At 41.3% G+C, this 18,053-nt stretch overlaps 1 protein-coding gene across 1 annotated transcript in view; it reads right to left on the bottom strand.

Annotated features, from left to right (window-relative positions):
- Positions 1 to 7,147: 7,147 nt before the first annotated feature.
- LOC109485467 (CCR4-NOT transcription complex subunit 6-like) overlaps positions 7,148 to 18,053 on the bottom strand; it is a 29,626-nt gene continuing 18,720 nt past the window's right edge. The window contains exons 4-10 of the mRNA XM_019789085.1: positions 13,949 to 14,130; positions 12,620 to 12,846; positions 11,501 to 11,655; positions 10,390 to 10,544; positions 9,748 to 9,800; positions 9,393 to 9,573; positions 7,148 to 8,555 (exon numbers count right to left, since the gene is read on the bottom strand). Coding sequence (XP_019644644.1) covers positions 8,146 to 8,555; positions 9,393 to 9,573; positions 9,748 to 9,800; positions 10,390 to 10,544; positions 11,501 to 11,655; positions 12,620 to 12,846; positions 13,949 to 14,130 — 1,363 coding nt within the window. The 3' untranslated portion in view covers positions 7,148 to 8,145. The remainder of the gene's footprint in view (positions 8,556 to 9,392; positions 9,574 to 9,747; positions 9,801 to 10,389; positions 10,545 to 11,500; positions 11,656 to 12,619; positions 12,847 to 13,948; positions 14,131 to 18,053) is intronic.

Genomic DNA, 18,053 nt, shown 5'->3' with positions numbered 1-18,053 from the left:
ACTTCTTACACTTTTCTAACTCCATCAGACCAATCTTTTTCTGAACTAAGTCAATTTGATGAAATGTTTTGTAAATTCTACAAAATCTCAAATGGTCTACATTTAAGTGTTCTACAAACTACTAGTACCGACTGTAACAAAATGAAAATCATCTATTGTTAAAAAAGGCTATTACATATGTAGTATGTATGTAGTAGTAGCCATATTAAGGTGTTACACATACAGGTTCTATAATGTAGATGACGCGTACATGTATTTACCAATAGCAATACAATACTGAACTGTATGTACTGTAACAAAAGATATTTTTGTGGTGAATGAGAACGTTAAAGTATGTAGGAAATATACAGTTAATGCTGCTAGGAGAAAACATGACTTGGTACAATGTAGTTGATAGGCAGCTAAATGGCATACATGTACATTATGATAGGACAAGTCACTGTTCCTTGTGTTGTCAGGTACACATTACTGTGGGTATATCCCAGTGTTCTGGCCAGCATCCTTCATTTGAAAGAATTTTGCTGCTCATTACGGACAAAATTTTGGCCATCTTTGACAAAAATTGGCATGTAGAGATATAGAAAGAGATGTCATTAAACAAAGCTTAGTCTGCCAGCAACATTTGCCCCTCAAAATGCAGGACATAGCGTTTCAACACCTTGGGCCAGAGGCACTCAATATGCTATGGCAAACAAATTTGAGATGATGGAAACAATTTTAACTTAAGGCTGGCTAGAACACTGGTATATCCTGTTACATGTATGTTCATGTCATATGGAAGTTTACGAATCAATTATGAATATGGCTTTCAGCTTCTTCAGTCTTTCTCAACCTCTGCCAGATCAACCCTTACCTTTTAATTTTACCTACCTAAATGAAAGATCGCTTTTCCTTGTTTTTTGGCTATGCCACAGGGGTGGAGCCTTTTGTTTTCACCAAACCCACCTTTCATCTCAACTCAAAGCTTATAATATGCTTCCACTGTAACTGTAACAAGCAGGAATGTACTGTATCTAAGTTGAATAGTTGATACCATTTTTGCTGCAAAATCTATTGCTATTATGACCCAGCAGTTCCAGAGTACATATCAGAAACAGAGAACATTTACATTGTTGCTGATGATCAAAATGTTGACATTATGGCCAGAGTAGTTTTGTAGAGTTACTGTGTGAATGGGATAGAAACTTATTAGGTGCTGAGTACATGGGTACAAAAACTTTTCTCGAATCATGGTTTGAAAGTTTTACTGCAAATTTAGTTGATAGGACCTTTTTTTAAATGAAAGTTGCAGTGCTGTAACTTATAACTTATTGTTTTTTTGTGTGTGTAGAATTCTACTTTAGTAATCCTTCAGATTATGTATCTTTGTTGATTTCAGTATGAGTTAACCCTGCTATCAGTTCTTTTTGATTTGCCTAACTCACCGTGAAATATTTTTGGATGCTGTTTAGAGCCACAGTTTTGGAAATTATGATATTGAGGATGTAAAGAGTAAGGGATAGTATCCAGTTTGAAAATATGTCTACAGAAAATTAACCCAACACATTGGAATCAGAAAAATCTGTTTTTCCTTATGATAACAGTTAAAACCAACATCTACTTATGATTAAGTTGCAAAGACAAGATAATACCTTTAATACTTTGTGAAAAGTGGATTTCTTCAATCTGAAACAATCAGTTTCAGATTGAAGAAATCCCCTTTTATAGAGGATATTGCATATTGTTTTATGTTTTATGAAATGTACAGGACACAATTTTTGAATTGCACAAATACAACGGAGAAAGGGAACTACCAAATTTGGTGAGTGAAATGACTGCATGTTTCTGTTAGATGAAATTGTATCATCAGTGCAGGAAACACTGTAACAAAATAACTTTACAAATCCTCTGCATGAACTGTTTGAAGTGTTAATTAAACTGAGAAGACGTATATTGTTCTTTTTGCGGTACATATCTGATTGTACATGTATTTATTTCAGTGAACATAGGTTGTTGTATAGTAAAGTGATGTTTGGAATTCCTCCACTGTTGTGTACTTTATGTAAGACTGGTGAGGTTCACAAAGACTGGTGTAAGACTATTGCAATTGTAAGACTGATGAGCTATACAAAGCTTATATCTTGAAGTTTCTTCTGGTTGATTGGGTGGGTGGGTTGGTGGATGGATGTGTGTGTGTGTGGGGGGGCAGAATGGATGGATGGATGGACATGTGGGTAGATGGATGGGTGGGCAGATGGGTGGGTGGATGGAAGCGTATGTGTGTGTGTGGAATGGATGGATGCGTGTGTGTGTGGGTGGAATGGATGGATGGATGATTGGATGGACGGGTGGGCAGATGTGTGTGTGTGTGTGGGCGGAATGAATGGATGGATGGGCAGATGGATGTGTGTGTGTGGAATGGATGGATGAATGGTTGGATGGACGGGTGGGCAGATGGATGGATGGATGGGTGGGCAGATGGGTGGGTGGGTGCATATCTGGGTGAGTAGTTGGTAGTAATGGGTGGATGGATGGGTAGTTGGATGGGTGGATGGATTAAAAGGATGGATGGATGGGTGCATGGATTGATGGATGAAAGACCCCTAAATATGATGTGAGAATGAAGTTTGTTTTGCCTATATTTTGGAAGGCTACAGTGGCTGTGAGTCAGGTATGTGAGTTTGGCTTTCACTCAGAAAACATGACAATCTTTAATCACCTCAACATCTACTTGGAGATTTGGTAGCATGCCTTTTTTCAGAAGGTGGTGTTGCAACTTCATTTTGTCCTTTCAGGGGGCAACTTTGTTTTGTTGTATCAGCCAGTCCAATTTCATAAGATGGTGTAACAAACTGGCATATCTTCCCTTTATCTTTTAGAAAACTGCCATAAATTGATCTGTGCTCAAATGTCATCCAGGTGCAATATAACCATAGGTGCTAGGGGGAGCTGCTTGAAGGCCTGAACTTCGGCAAGGTCAAAATTGTTTGTCAGGAAGTTTTCAATTATGAATTACGCAAAATTTTCGTCGCCCGTTACAAATTATGTTGAAGTCTCAGAGCTGATTATGACTAAACGCAGTTAATTCCCTATTACAAATTATGTTGATTTTTTGGGAGGCTGCCTACTTAATACGGAGACTAAAAAGGCCTGATTAGAGTCTATGCTATTTGCCTTACGAAAAAGGGCATGCAGGCCCTCTCAAATCATTTGCTAGTTTTGGACTCAATGGCCTCTTTTTTAATTCTATCATGGTTACCATGTGATGAAGGTGTATTGAATGTAACATATGATAACATTGAATATTGAAATAAAGATCAGGACCACTGGTTATATTTGCATTTTCCTTTGGAGGGTTTTATTCTGTGGAAAAGATCACAATAAAGTCCAGTATCAGATACACCTTGTAAGATAATGATTCTGCACAAAACACAAAAAATTCACCCTGCCAGCCATATATCCCTTACACAAGGTAATTATGAAACCTATGCTGTACATCCCCGTGCGTGAGGTGCTGTGGTCCCAGATTACATTGCGGGACCGTACCAAGGTGGTTCCACGGGGGGTGGAAGGTTTAGGCTAGGCCCACTTCAAGTTATACTGATCCCAGGTCCTTTTTAATGAATCCAGACACAGTTACAATACCAAAATGTGCCCAAGTGACTTTAAAAACTTCAAATGACTAACGTTACAGAAATGAAAACATAAATTTTACTTGATACAACTTTAAAATTAGCTACAATCAAATATTCCATAGCTAAGGAAAACTCTTGTACAGCAAATCTACGCGACGCGATGCTAAATAATGAGGCACAAACCCTATCAAGATCACCATTGGCTGCTGGCTTAAACCAATAGAATTCCTTGAATTCCTTGAAAAAGTTTCCCATTGGTCAACTCAAAAATTTCAAACAATCTTTATTAGGAAGCATTACCTCCACATTACAACAAATATAGTAGAATTGGTACATTATATCAAGTTAAAATAACCGCTAGCCTGCAGCAAATGGTAGCCAGGTTTGTGCTAATCTTTTGTTGACAAGATAACAACGTCGAATATTGTACACAGAGGGGCTGAGAGCTGTTCATACCACAAGCCATATAAATACATACATGCCTTAGAACTGATGCCAGATACTGGCACCCAATGTTGTACAATTTTGGCTTTTTTCTCCAAAAATAATTTCGTACAAATTTACATTAAAATACAACATTACATATGTATATTTTCTATGTATTTATATCTCCTTGACAAAGTTCCATCTACTTTATGGAAAAGTTGTTGCCCCTCAATGATATGGTGCGTTCTTTTTCCTTCTGTAAAAAGGCTTGCTTCAGAGTATAAGTAGAGATTTCACATATAGAATGCATCAAAAGTCAACCAAATTTCCTCCCATCCTTTGTTGTTCCATCACAAAAATCAAGTCCCTGACAATTCATCTCTTCATGACTCCGTTTTCAGTGCTGGGTAGAAACCGAACACTAACCGAAGTCTTTCCACACTTCGTCACATCTCTGTAAAACAGATAACCACATCAAATGCTTTCCAATACGCTGGGTTTGGACACAGCCAGGGCTCCAACTACAAACCCTGCGTGAACCTGTACCCAATACACGAGACTGAAACAATCCAGACTTACAATCAACATACAAAGCTGTTTCCACACTCGCATACCTGGAATTACAACTTCAACTTGACCCTGTATCACTTCAGTCTCTTGGTCTAAAATACCGTTTGACAATTCTCTTTAAAAAAACACAGCTCCCATTCCATTTCGGTAAACTTAGCAGGTGGTCCATAGGTTTTTAGAGTATTCAATCTAATTACTTCATATTGCTACAGGAACTTAGCTTTTCCCTTGGTAATTTTCCCCACATACAAGTGGCCGTGACTATATAGACTGAGGTTGTTAAACTAAACTGTCATAATATGCATACACACTACAGTTAGTACACATGATATTGAGTTTGGGACTTTCTACTTGTTTGTTATAAAAAAGATGCTAGTAGTGTACGGTGTGGGGAAAATTACCAAGTTCACAAGATTATTAAAAGGTAAGCTTGTCACATGAAGCTGCCAGTGTCTTATTGGCAGCCATGCCCTCGGCTAAGCTCCGCCCACCAGGGAAATTTTGCGAATGACAGACACCAATCTAGTGGCTATGAAAATCTCTTGCTGTACATTTTGGTTCTTATGTTTTGCTGTTGATTTGGTGGATGAAAAGTACAATTTATGCTATACGTTGACGCAAGCGAGCGCTCTACATGCGATTGTGTCTATGAAGAAGGCTTAGAGAGCAATGTCAAAATGCTCCCTGGTGGGGGGAAGCTTGCCAAGGACTGACAATAAGTTCACAACTAAGAAAACATTCTCAGCTCTACAAGGACATACTGGGAATTATTCCCAATGAACCAAAGTCCTCCAGGCGGAAAACTGGTCCACTTCTCTGGAACATTTCCAGCAAAACCTTGTCAGTCACCAAGAAATGCTGTGTTGTTACCAATTTTGTTTCAAACACAGAACATGCTATCTTTCCATTGCTACACCTTCCTAACAAGTGCCGGAAAATTCTGTGTATTTCTTTTATAGCTGCCGTTTTCCCCTACTTTCAACATTACCACTTAATTATAGGAGTGCCAAGGTGTTGAGAAGCTAACCTTTGACCTTACAGCAAAGGATGCTGGTTGAGGTGGTTTCTTCACATTTTTTTTAGGAAATATTCAGCAATGGAAAAATTTGTCTTAATTTCATTTACACCACAAGTATAAGAATCACATCACATAGTCTAAAATTCCATCTTGACACGCAACACAACACAATCTGCGGTTACAATTACTTGGTCAAAAAGGGAGGTAAAAGTTACAAAAAGTAGAGGATTTTTTCTGAAGCATGGGGCCATGAGATTCAGCAAAGCACAAAACGCTGCTGCCTCTTCGAACATTTTTCATAAAGCAGCTTGGAACCTGTCAATAGGTGGCGACGCAATATTGCGTCATCGTGGAAGTGACAGAACTTTCACAACAATTATTTTCATGAAATGCTATGACAGAGCATGAACCGAAGGAAAATGTTTCTAGTTATATTATGGCCTGAAAAAAGCTTTAGAGGTTTGTTAAAGCCTGATATAATATAAACACGCCTTGGGGTGTCTGTGTAATACAGGCACGAAATATGAAGCTAGGATGTCGCATTGACTTCCATGACAAATTTAGAGCATTATCATATGTTCTTGATCAAGATAGCCAGAAAGAGTTGGAGAATGTCCATGGCTGTGAAAGTTCTGTTCACAAAATTTTGGCCCCACTGTGTACCTATTCGTTTTCACTCAACACAAACACAGGAAAACAAAAAGAGAAGCACCGAATCTGAATGATAGATTCACACACAGAGAGGTGGTGACAAAGGGCAGACCGCTGGGCGGTCGCGTGCCCGTGTCTAACCCTCCGATCCGTGTAAACCCCCCAAAATGCAATGCTAGTTACAGTCCAGTACAAAGTTACACCAATAAAACTACAAGATGCAAGATCACTGTACAACTGGTAACATATAGAGTGGTTCATTCAGTCAGTAAAGTTCACACACAGGAGGTCTGGGGGCAGCCACTGTCTCCCCAAAAAGGGGGAAAAAATACTAAAAGCATTTCAATCTCACAACGGGTGCCTGGATATGCAGTAAAATTCAAGCCCTTCCTAATTCCACCATTATTTGCTCTTATTTGTTATGGATATGGTGGTCTTAAATCACTGCCTTTTGATGACATCTTGAATTGATCACAGCAATAAACATTTGACCATTTCACCTTGGTCAAGGCCTTGGGGTTGACATCACAATTGCTTGTTTCGTTTGTGGAACGTGAAATTCTAATATATGAGAGCCCAGTAACGTTTTACCCGGTAAACAGCCTGGAATAAAAACAGAGCACAAAAAGGGTTGCAAACAAGAGTAGACCTTGGCAACGTCCAGCGCGCAAGGTGTAATCGAGTTCGCAGGTGAAGTGGTATTAGGAGGGGGGAATAAGACATAGGCAGGCACCTTAGGTCTTAAATTGTCCATTTTATGTTTGATAATGCAGGTTTGAGGTATTCCCAATGTTTGGTAAACATTCCAATACAATTTGGAACCCCCTGTTACAAGTGTTCATTTTAAGTACCAACAATCGTTTGTCATTTGTAACATACTAGCCATTAGAAAGAGATGGCCATTGGTTAGACTTATTTCGGAAATGTAATTTTTTTTCATGTTTGGGGTGACACGAAATGTTACGGGAAACAACGCAATGCTACTTTCATGCTGAGGGTTTACATGGGGTTATTCTGTAAACCCATTTTATGTTCAGAATGGGGTTTGACAGTGACATGGCACCCCGAGACCTCCAACACATCCCCTTTAAGATCCCAAAGTCCAGCCCACAATTGGCTTACCGCCGGTGGTGGCTGGGAAGTCAGAAGTAAAGTAAATCGGTCACATTATTATCATCCTTTCTCCTCAAAACCATATGGTACACAACCATGGATTTACATACTGGTCAAGTCCTGTCTGTACAAGTAGTACGAGCCATGAGGCAGTGGCCATTGGAGGTTATACCTGAGATATACCCGTTGTTCCTAGGTGCAGGGGAGGTGGGGGTTGGGGGGGTGTCGTTGTGACCTAGCTATTATTTACAGGTCTTCTTCCGAATTTACTGGATACAGATTGGACCAAGATTGAGCTGTTTGTTTCGGGAGAGCGGGAAAGCAATTCGTTGTGCAAAGCACAGCAGATTTTCTCAGCCAAAAAAAGGGAGACTCTGGAAAAGATCTGGCTCCGTCACGAAGGAACAACGTGTACCTTATGACATCAAAGGATGCATGCAAGCTTATTCCGTATGTACAACTAGTCATCACAGCCCACGGACAATTTCTATAGATAAACCGTAAAATATCCTCAACACGTGGTTACAGCCAATTCCTCTTATGTACACAAACATGATTCAGTGATAAAAATCACGCAAGGGCAACATGACGGCTTGCCTATGCTAAGAGCCCAAAAAGGGTCAGCTGCCTGGGCTTGGAATTCATCTATATCTACAAGTACAGCTACTGCGGTCGGTACCACATCCAAACGCCACTGCCTTGGTTCCGTGTGCTTGGGAAAGCAACGGTAAAATGCGGGTGGGGGGAGCAGTGTTATCTCCGGGCTATGTGCAGGCCGTTGGGGAGGCCGTTCGGGGGGCCGTAGGGGAGCTGCAACTCGAACTCCGAGAGCAGGGGGATGTGGTCTGATGGAATGTGTGGATGGGGGCATCCGATGATCTTGTTCTCCGAGAAGTAGTGTGGATCGTACGGGCCCAGCACACCGAGGCACGTCAGCATTTCCGAGTGGAAGATGTAGTCGATCACGCCCTTGAAGTCGAACGTGTAGTTGGTGTGGGGGAGGATGTCGCTCTCGTACGCCTGCTTCAGCTTGAAGGAATGGGTGACTTCGCTGGGCTTGTGGTCGGCGCTGCTGAAGTTCCCCAGACACTCGCTGTACGCCAACTCCTTAAAGTCCAGATGAGAGGTCGATATTCGACCTGTCGCCAGGTACTCTACCACACCTACAAGAGAAGAAAAGTGTCATGCTTTAGTGAGGTTCAAGAATAAACAGTTAGACCTACAATGTAGTTATCTGTTTACATGGTTCTAGTAGTACAGGTATACCGAAGAAATTATTCTAAGCCCTGCCTGTGTGACATTGATGTGTAAGAAATCTTGTTAGACGCCTCAGTGCTGTCCTACAAATAACAACATGAGTTTGCTGAAAAAAGTATTTTGAACCCTGCTTGCCTTTTATAAAGCAGAATCTGCGTAAACTACAGTACATATCTTGAATAACTTCCCATCTGCATGCATACAAATCGCAATCAAAAGTCGAGCATAACTCCATTAACAAGGCATGCATTCCTTGATTAAAACCTCTGCAAAAGCTGTGCACTTTTTCTTAAAACCCTTGTCATGCTGACATTCCTGGCACAATATTTTTCAATAATTTCATGTCTTAATTAGATCATAGACCCCCAAATTTTTAGTTACTTCCGCATTCGTTGCGTTTCGCTGCGGTGTGATGCGTTGCACGAGAAATACCCCCAAATCGTACCTATACAGGGTGCTATATAGATGGTACTGTATGTGCAGAACGACATATGTTGCGCTCAGCAGGACATGGGTTAAAACCATGTCCAGGTCACCCCATGTGGATTGCATTATAGATAGCCAAACACTATTGCAGCTAACTAGAGCACACAGTTAACATGAATTTTAACAGCTTTTAAGCAGAATTTAGATGCAATTTACACAACTTTTGCACAAGAAACGAACAAGATAAATCCGCTCGTAAAACGCATGGAAAGAGAAGTTAATGGAGATCTGTCCTGCAGCCTGTCCACTGCCTGTACCTGAGTCTGGTAAGGAGTTGAGATCCCCACAGAAGATGATGGGTACGTTGCTGATGTCCATCTTGTTGGAGGAGCCGGGCCTGAAGCTGTGGCAGGCCTCCTCCATGATGTTCTTCAGCGCGCTCATGAACATCATGGTCTGGATGATCTTCACGTCCGAGAACTCGGGGTCCCAGTGCATGTGGGCGTTGGCCACCAGAACCAGCTGCCTAGGGTTTACTTCGGGTGGGTAGGCTGGGGAGACAAGAAGGAAAATGTCAATCCCGTTTCAGCTAACTGAAAAACTGCTGATTAAGGATCTGGATAGGTTTTTCAAATGGTCAGATGCTTCAAGTAGCTCGGGGTCCCAGTGCATGTGGGCGTTGGCCACCAGAACCAGCTGCCTAGGGTTTACTTCAGGTGGGTAGGCTGGGGAGACAAGAAGGAAAATGTCAATCTTGTTTCAGCTAACTGAAAAACTGCTGATCAAAGATCTGGATAGGTTTTTCAAATGGTCAGTGACTTGCTAAAGGTAGTGGATGCTACATGACCGTTTCCAAATTTGAAACCCATTCAGTTGCTTGAGGAACCATCACCAACAGAAATGAAAAACTAAGAAGATTTTTGCCCTGTGGGGTAGTACGCATGCCTGGAGTTTAGGGTTAGGTTTGGGGTTATTGCTCAGGTTTGATTTATCCTTAGGAATGGAGTTTAGGTCAGGTTTTGTCTCCAGAACAAGACCAACCCCCTCCCATCCCTAGGGTATATTGGAAAAGTATTGTTGAGAGAAATATTTGGCAGGGGCAATATTTCAACAACCTGTCATTAAATTTGTGGTGAAGATTATGTTTTTAGTAGCGTTTGTTTGTTTGTTTGGAAGTATGTATGTATGTTTGTGGCAAGTTTGGGTAGTTGTAAGGTAAAGGTAATTTTAACATCATGTGCTGTAGGTATGAGATTGTGCAACTCTAGTTAACGTCTAGAGAGTGCGAGAGTGATTCTACTAATTTCTAGGCACCTGACGTTTCTGCAAAGCCATCCTTAGTTTCCAGCAGAGCGGCGATACCGATGTTATCCTTTGTCATGACCCTGTTCAGCATGTCTGCCGACCCTTCCGCGTTTTCCATCGCCATCTTGTTAAACTCCACCAGGTGTTCCTTCACCAGCTGGAACCTAGAAATCAGAATTGTAACATTTAGTATGTGGCATCTGGGCCATGATAACATTTGATACAGGTATTTCGGCCCGTGTGATAACTAGCTGTATCACAGTTCTAAAGGTTATCACACAGGCCCTTACAGGCTTATCCTGGGCCCTACTAGGGTTTGGGTTGGTGTTAGGAAGGGCATCCAGCTGTAAAAATCTTGCTCCAAAAAAGACTTGCATTTGAATGCCAACACATCTAAACTCCGTTTCTGGGAAAAATTATGTGAAAATTGGATAGACAAGCTTCCGAAATGTTCCATAGAATAATTCAAATGCATTTCGTGTGTGCCGCTCTTGAGAATTTGAATACCAGGGAATACTGGGCGCCAAATTTTGGCCATTTTCACTTTACAATGTGTGTTTTCTCAGTTGGGTATGACATAAATAAAATACAACACGGTGTATTCCATATCAACTGAGGTACCAGCCAGACTTTTGTCATCCTAAATCGATGTTAAGCACAATCCTTTTTAAAATTCAATGCAGCTTAGCTATGGCTCAGGTACTTAGCCAATTAAGCAAGCACATCAGGTCACCCCCACTCTTGTCAATGTGTTTTGGGACCTTTCAGCATTCCTGCCAAGAAGGTTATTTTTCAGAGGCGTTCGAGTGTGTGTCTGTGTGTGTGTGTGTCTGTGTGTCCCGAAACACGATAACTTCAGAAGGCTTTAATGGAAATAAGGATCCTATTTGCATAGTCAGGGGGAATAATCTATAATTCGTCAGTCACAAAGATTAACATCATTTGGCAAAGGTATGAGGTCGTGGAACTCTAGTTTCTCAAGCGATAGGACTGTGCATCTCTGTTCCAGTCATGTCCAGACTTGGGCGCAAACCCAGGCCACTGGCACCATGGACTTCGAAATTCGACCATTACTTCAGAACACTACAAACCTTTTCTTGTATGTGAATGGCATACTTACTTATTCGTCTTGAAGAAGATGGCGCAACCGTCGACATATTTCTTCTCTGTGTCGCCCATTGTCTTGGCTCGAGACTTGGGGCTGAATATCCCGTCATACCCGTGCTGTCTCAGCTCCGGAAGGAAGAACGTGTGATACTGTTCTGTTTCTACCTCCTGTCGCAACAAACACACAGGGAGTCAGAACCTTGCCAACAATAGCGTAACAGTTGCTCAAGCAACTGGATAGATTTTGAGAATGGTCAGATGTTTCAGGTAAAATCCATTGGACCACTATCCTTTGTCACTGACGAAAGGTAATGGGAAGTACCTGAAATGATCCCTATTGCTGACAAAAGGTAGTGGATGTTACCTGAAATGTTTGACCATTTTCAAAATCTTCTAGTTGCTTGAGTAATAGTTTGGTACCTTATTGCCTGGATTTCTAATCTTCATCAACATATCTTGTTAATTAAATCCAAGTATGGGCTATACATTCCTGTTAATAATCTCAAGCATAAAGTACCAACCTTACAGTTACTCCAGCTACCACTGGATAGATTTTGAAAAGTCAGTGATTAAAAGGTAATGGGTGCTACCTGAAACATCTGGCCATTTTCAAAATCTATCCAGTTGCTTGAGTAACTGTAACTTTGGTACCTTATTACTTGGATGTCTAACCTTTTTTGACATATCAAGTAAATCCACGTCTGGGCTATACATGTATAGTTCTGCTAATAATCACAAGCATGAAGTATCAAAGTTAGCATTACTCAAGCAACCACTGGATAGGTTTTGAAAAGTCACACGTTTCAGGTAGCATCCACTTCCTTTCGTCAGTCAATAAAGAAAGGTAGTGTATGCTACCAGAAACTACAGAAAGGACCATTTTCGAAATATATCCAATTTCTTGAGTACTGTAATTCACTTTATGTTCACAGTAGCAAAACTTCACGGTCTGAGAAAAATGGACATGTTCACGGAACTATATGTTTACGGTGGCAACAGGTGCAGTAAAAAGGAAGTCCAGGAATCATTTGTTTAACTGTAATGATAAGTTCACGGTACAGAAGTGACTAGTGACAGTAACTATTTCACTCATGTATAACCGGCATCGACATATACATAAAGGACTGCTTACTTGTAAACTGATGATGTCGGCTGTGAAGTTGAGGATCTCGTGTAAGATCCCCTTCTTTCTGTACTCCCAGCCCAGCGCCCAGGACGGACAGTAGCCGTAGATCTGTCTCGTGGCGTACTTGTCGCACAGGACGTTGTAGCACATGACCGAGAAGATGGCGTGGGGTCGCGACCTGTTGGGCTGCTCCAACGTTATCCAAGGTCTCTGCGGTGGCAAGTTGTGGGTAACTGTGGGGGAGGGTGGACATGTTTAGTTAGAACCTTCTGAAAATAAGAAAAATTGTGCATACAGTACAGATCTTGATTAACGCACCTTTCCATGCATTTTACACACAGTTTCAACTATTTCTCATGCAAAACTTGTGTAAATCGTGTTTAAACTGCATGCATTATAAACGTGTATCCAGTTATTCAAGGTCTGTACTGTAGTAAGCTATCAGTACTGTCACATTAATCAATACTTTAACAACAAGAGTATAACAACTTGTTATCTAAAATACTGATACTGTGATGGTACTGTTCTTCACCTTACAGGTTTGTGGGTCCTTGGAAAAGCCCATTTTTTAATAGGTGCATAGTTCTCACTAGGCTGTTTGAGCGTAGGGGCCCCCTACGCTGTGATTTTGACCCCCTACGCTGTGATTTAGCCCCCTACACTGTGTTTCAACCAGCGTAGGGGTGGTTTTTGGGGGCAGAAGCTTCATTAATCTTTAAAAAAATGAAAATATAACTTAAGAATGAAGCTATAACAGAGGGAAAACAAAATCTGTCACCCAATAAACAGTAAATAGTGTCTTAAGTGGTTGATATGAGTTACAAAATTTTGGGGGGAGAATATCAGGCCCATGTTTTTGGGATATCGATGCGTGACTCGCGCCACAGAAAGTTGCCCTTCTATACCTGACCCCTACGCTGTGAAAAAATCCTGGTGAGAACCCTGAGGTGGTTATGAAAAAGTCTATTTTTTGTGTGGAAGTAATTTAGCACTGGTCCGTAACATAATATGGGGGTCGCTGGAAGAGCCCATTCTTGAATAAGGGGATATTTTTTAAGATTTTGGACTAGGGTGACTATAAAAAAAGTCAATACTTTGTACTAAACTTAAGTATTTTTGGACTGGTCCATAACATTACATGGCAGTCACTGGAAGATTCCACTCTTACGTTAACTAGGCAATACAAAAATGCCTTACATGTACCTGCCAAGTTATCAAGCATGTAAGCTAACAATTATTTGTACTACAGTATTTTTGGACTGGTCCATAACATTACGTGGCAGTCACTGGAAGAGTCCACTCTTACATTAACAAGGTAATACAAAAATGCCTTACATGTACCTGCCAAGTTATCAAGCATGTAAGCTAACAACTTGGCCGTTCCGTTCTGCTCTCCGTAGATGCTGAGGATCTCGTGGGACAGCGGGTTCCCGTTCAGCCCCAGCATCTGCAGCTGGAATAGTCTCCCCAGCTCGTACGGGAGCACTCGCAGCATGTTGTTGTTCAGTAAGAGTTCCCTAATATGCAAATAAAGGGAAAAAACATCTAGTTTACCAATTCTTGTTGTTCAGTAAGAGTTCCCTGATATGCAAATCAAGGAAAAAACATCTAGATTAGGCTCGTACGGGAGCACTCGCAGCATGTTGTTGTTCAGTAAGAGTTCCCTAATATGCAAATCAGGGGAAAAACATCTAGGTTAGGCTCGTACGGGAGCACTCGCAGTATGTTGTTGTTCATTAAGAGTTCCCTAAAATGCAAATGAAGGAAAAAAAACCCATCTAGGTTAGGCTCGTACGAGAGCACTGGCAGCATGTCAAATTAACAATATGCAAATCAAGGGAAAAAACATCTAGGTTAGGCTTCACCAATTTAACTTCTTGGCAGTTGGAATAGTCTCCCCAGCTCGTACGGGAGCACTCGCAGCATGTTGTTGTTCAGTAAGAGTTCCCTAATATGCAAATCAAGGGAAAAAAACATCTATGTTAGGCCACACCACTTGTTGGTGCTCGCCTGTTTCATTTTTGTCTAATTTAAAAAAAAAAGTACATGTAACGTTTTACCCCAGCATGTTCAAATTCTTAAACCAGACATTCAAAGAAAGGCATTGTCTTCTTGCTTGTTACAGTTTTTCCAATTTACCAATGCAGTGATTTGATCAGAAGTTAAAAATTCATTGTTTGTTGACTTAGTGGCTCATATGGTAGCATTTGAGGCTATCATAGGATGGCATGGCCTGTTTCTTTCGCCTTGTCACTCCACAAAAATCCAAGAACCAACAAATGAAATCAATGTAGCCTTTCCAAGAAAAATGTCTACAAGACACATATTCACAACGTATAGTAACAGTTTCTGACATAAATGGCACAGTAAAAGACAGATTCAGCAACACTCGACTTCACATTTAGCTTTTGACAAAGTCCCCCATGGCAGGCTTCTCTCAAAACTGGAGTATTATACAATCCAAGGTGCTACACTGAATTGGTTAAAGGCTTTCCTGACCAACAGGGAGAAACATTCTAGGTTACTGAGAAAAATGTTAACAAGACAGATGGCAGGGATCGAAATTCATTTTTTTGATTAGGTGCACTGGTGCACCTAACCAAAAAAATTAGGTGCACCAAAAAAAATTTGGGTGCACCACATATTTCCAGTAGTACATTAATAAGTTAAATATTATTAATATCAAATAAATATTCCACACGTAAAGAATGCTAAAAATGATCGTAGCAAGAGTGGAAATTGCATCGCTATGGAAATAACACAGTAATGATCTTACCGAAAAAGGGCAAATTAGGATGCCGAGATCGAAAAAAAAATATAAAAAAAATCTAGAAATGAAAAAAAAATCACACAAAGCCTCAATCTTTTTGCACTTGACTTCTCGGTTGATTCGGTTTCGGACTCCGACTCTGATGACCCGGAACTGGACAGTCGGAAGGAGCTCGGGAGGCCGTGGAGGAGGGCCCGGGAATGTTGTCGAGAGCACATGGCCGCCCCCCTCCCCCTCTGTCTCGGCGCTCCCACGGCACGGTCTGTCCACTTCTCGCTCGTCCGGGCGTGTTTCCCGTTGGTTTCCAGCTTCATCGCTTCCTTCGGGGTTCTGAAGAGCTTGGGCTGATGTTGCCACATCTCGTCGTCATCACGATCGGACCTCGGCTGAAGGAACCGTAGAAGCGAAGTCTGTCTCGACATATTTGTTTTGCTTTGTCATCCACGAATTTCATGGCCGAATTTTGTCGACACCCGGGTTTTGACGATGTGACCTCGAAGATTATCGAAGTCAAGCGAAAACTGCACGAAAACAACATTTTCTCACATGACAAGCCCCCGAGGTAACTCCCAAAAAGCGTCGGAAAGTTCCGGAAGCGAGTTCGCGATGTTTTGGTCACATGACTATCAAGAAACCGGGGAACGAGAGGGAAGAGATCTCATGTCCAGTGTTGTAGTCGGGATCCGGAAGTTGGTGGGTAACGCGAAGTCGGCACTGCGCCGACACATAATTTTTCGGGCTTTAAAAACTGAAGTAAATCTAATTCTATCTCAAGAATTTCAAACAAGCAGTGCATCAAAGGTTTTTTATTATTTTATTCCATCAAAGCAATGTTGGAATTACAGTGTTTTGTACCTTTACCGTACTAATACTACAAAAATATTTAGGTGCACCGGTGCACCCACAGTCAAAAATTGGGTGCACCGATCCAGATTTGGGTGCACTAAGGTGCACATGCACCCATTATTTCGATCCCTGCAGATGGCCACTTAGGACCGCTGGCCAGGGGAGAAAGATACTGGCCAATCTATGCAGTTGTCCATTTAGCAAATGTAACACAACTCTAGAGTTGCCGGGGAGCCCGAGACAAGATGCATTGTTCAATACCCAGTGTTCAGCCCTGGGCTTTGCAGCACCACTAATTGCTCTACTTCAAGATAAGCAAGCGACTGTGCAAATTACCTTGCAGCGAAATAACGTGCTTCGCACAGTATCCCTAAATTCCACTGAGACCTCAGCGAAGGTTTTAGATTTCTACCTGAGACGTAGGTGTGAAATATTTTTCCAATCAAATTTTATCTCTCAACCGTTTAAAGGTGTGCTGCTGTATTTCTAAACAACATTGACTCAGTATAACAGCAATGCAAACAGTCATTCTGGTCCGTGTTTCAGGTGCCGAGAGTTTTTTTGTTGACTTTAAGCTTCAATCCAAGCTTTTATTCCTACCAGCAGATTTTACATACTAGGCCATACTGATTTGATTATATGGATGAAGGCATCCTTAAACACATGCGACAATGTGAACAAAAATTGGGAAAAAACACTGCTTTCAGAAAGGTTGACCAAATGACTGAACACATAACATGACATGGTATACCAAAGAATACCATGATTCTATAATTTTTGTTCTTCCATATATTCTTCTTTGACTTTGGAAGACTTTGCATAGGGTTCCAAATACAGTTTTCCAAATACAGTCCACAACACTACCATCCAATATTTTTCCGATATTTTACATAATGAAATTGTTACTGGCAAATTTTTTTTTGGAAATGGACAAAAATTGATGCAACCGCCAATGTTATCCATATAATCAAGTCAGTTACTAGTAACATTATAAGAACAGATTCATAAATTGTGGAGAAAGATGGTAAAAGGTACAACAGTGAGGGGGGGGGAGATGTAGAGCAGTAATTAACTGGGATCAGACACAGCCAACATGCTGTGCTAATGCACAACCGCACAGTACTTACAGGCTCTCATTAAAGACTGCAGCACAACTTACCATAGAGCCTCAGCCATTACCCCACCAAGAGATACTGGACGTTACAGGTAATTTTCCCCGCCGGTTGCGTGGGAGTTTCTGTAAGGGATACCGGTCTTTCAAATCCCGTGTCCACCATTATTTGCGTTCCACGTCGTGACTTGTCGAGAGAATGTCCTGGCTACAGCCGGGCCATTGATTGGACCTTTTCTTTCCTCAAGTGCTCGAATGTGGTGCCGTCTTTACTGTTACATAATGGCAGTGTTTTAGCCAGGATTTTTTTTTCTGTCATCTCAATTTTGTTTGACGTAACATCATTTTGAGCACTGAAGGCAAGACAATACTAGGGGGGTTTGGGGATGCTCTCCTGGGGAAATGCTTCAATCAGAACCCTCTAAGGTATTATTGCCTGCATTTTGAGGGGAAAATTTTTGAAGGTAGGCTAAGTTTAGTTTTGTCCGTCACAAGAAGTAAAATTCCACAAATGACATTCACATGCATGTACTACTAGTATATGGTGACAGGAATAGAGCAGACCATGAAATTGCAACATTATGTAACCCAACACCAGTCACCATGTCATTGTCTAATGTCGACGAATCATGTCAACAAATCATGTCATTGGCCAGGTCAGAGGTTAGTGTTTGGAACAGAAGAGGAAGAAACTGAGTAAAAACAATGTTTTC

This window comes from Branchiostoma belcheri, unplaced genomic scaffold (genome assembly GCF_001625305.1).
Source record: "Branchiostoma belcheri isolate BF01 breed outbred unplaced genomic scaffold, Haploidv18h27 scaffold76, whole genome shotgun sequence".
Lineage (NCBI taxonomy): Eukaryota > Metazoa > Chordata > Leptocardii > Amphioxiformes > Branchiostomatidae > Branchiostoma > Branchiostoma belcheri.
This window is presented reverse-complemented; position numbering and strand designations above follow the sequence as displayed.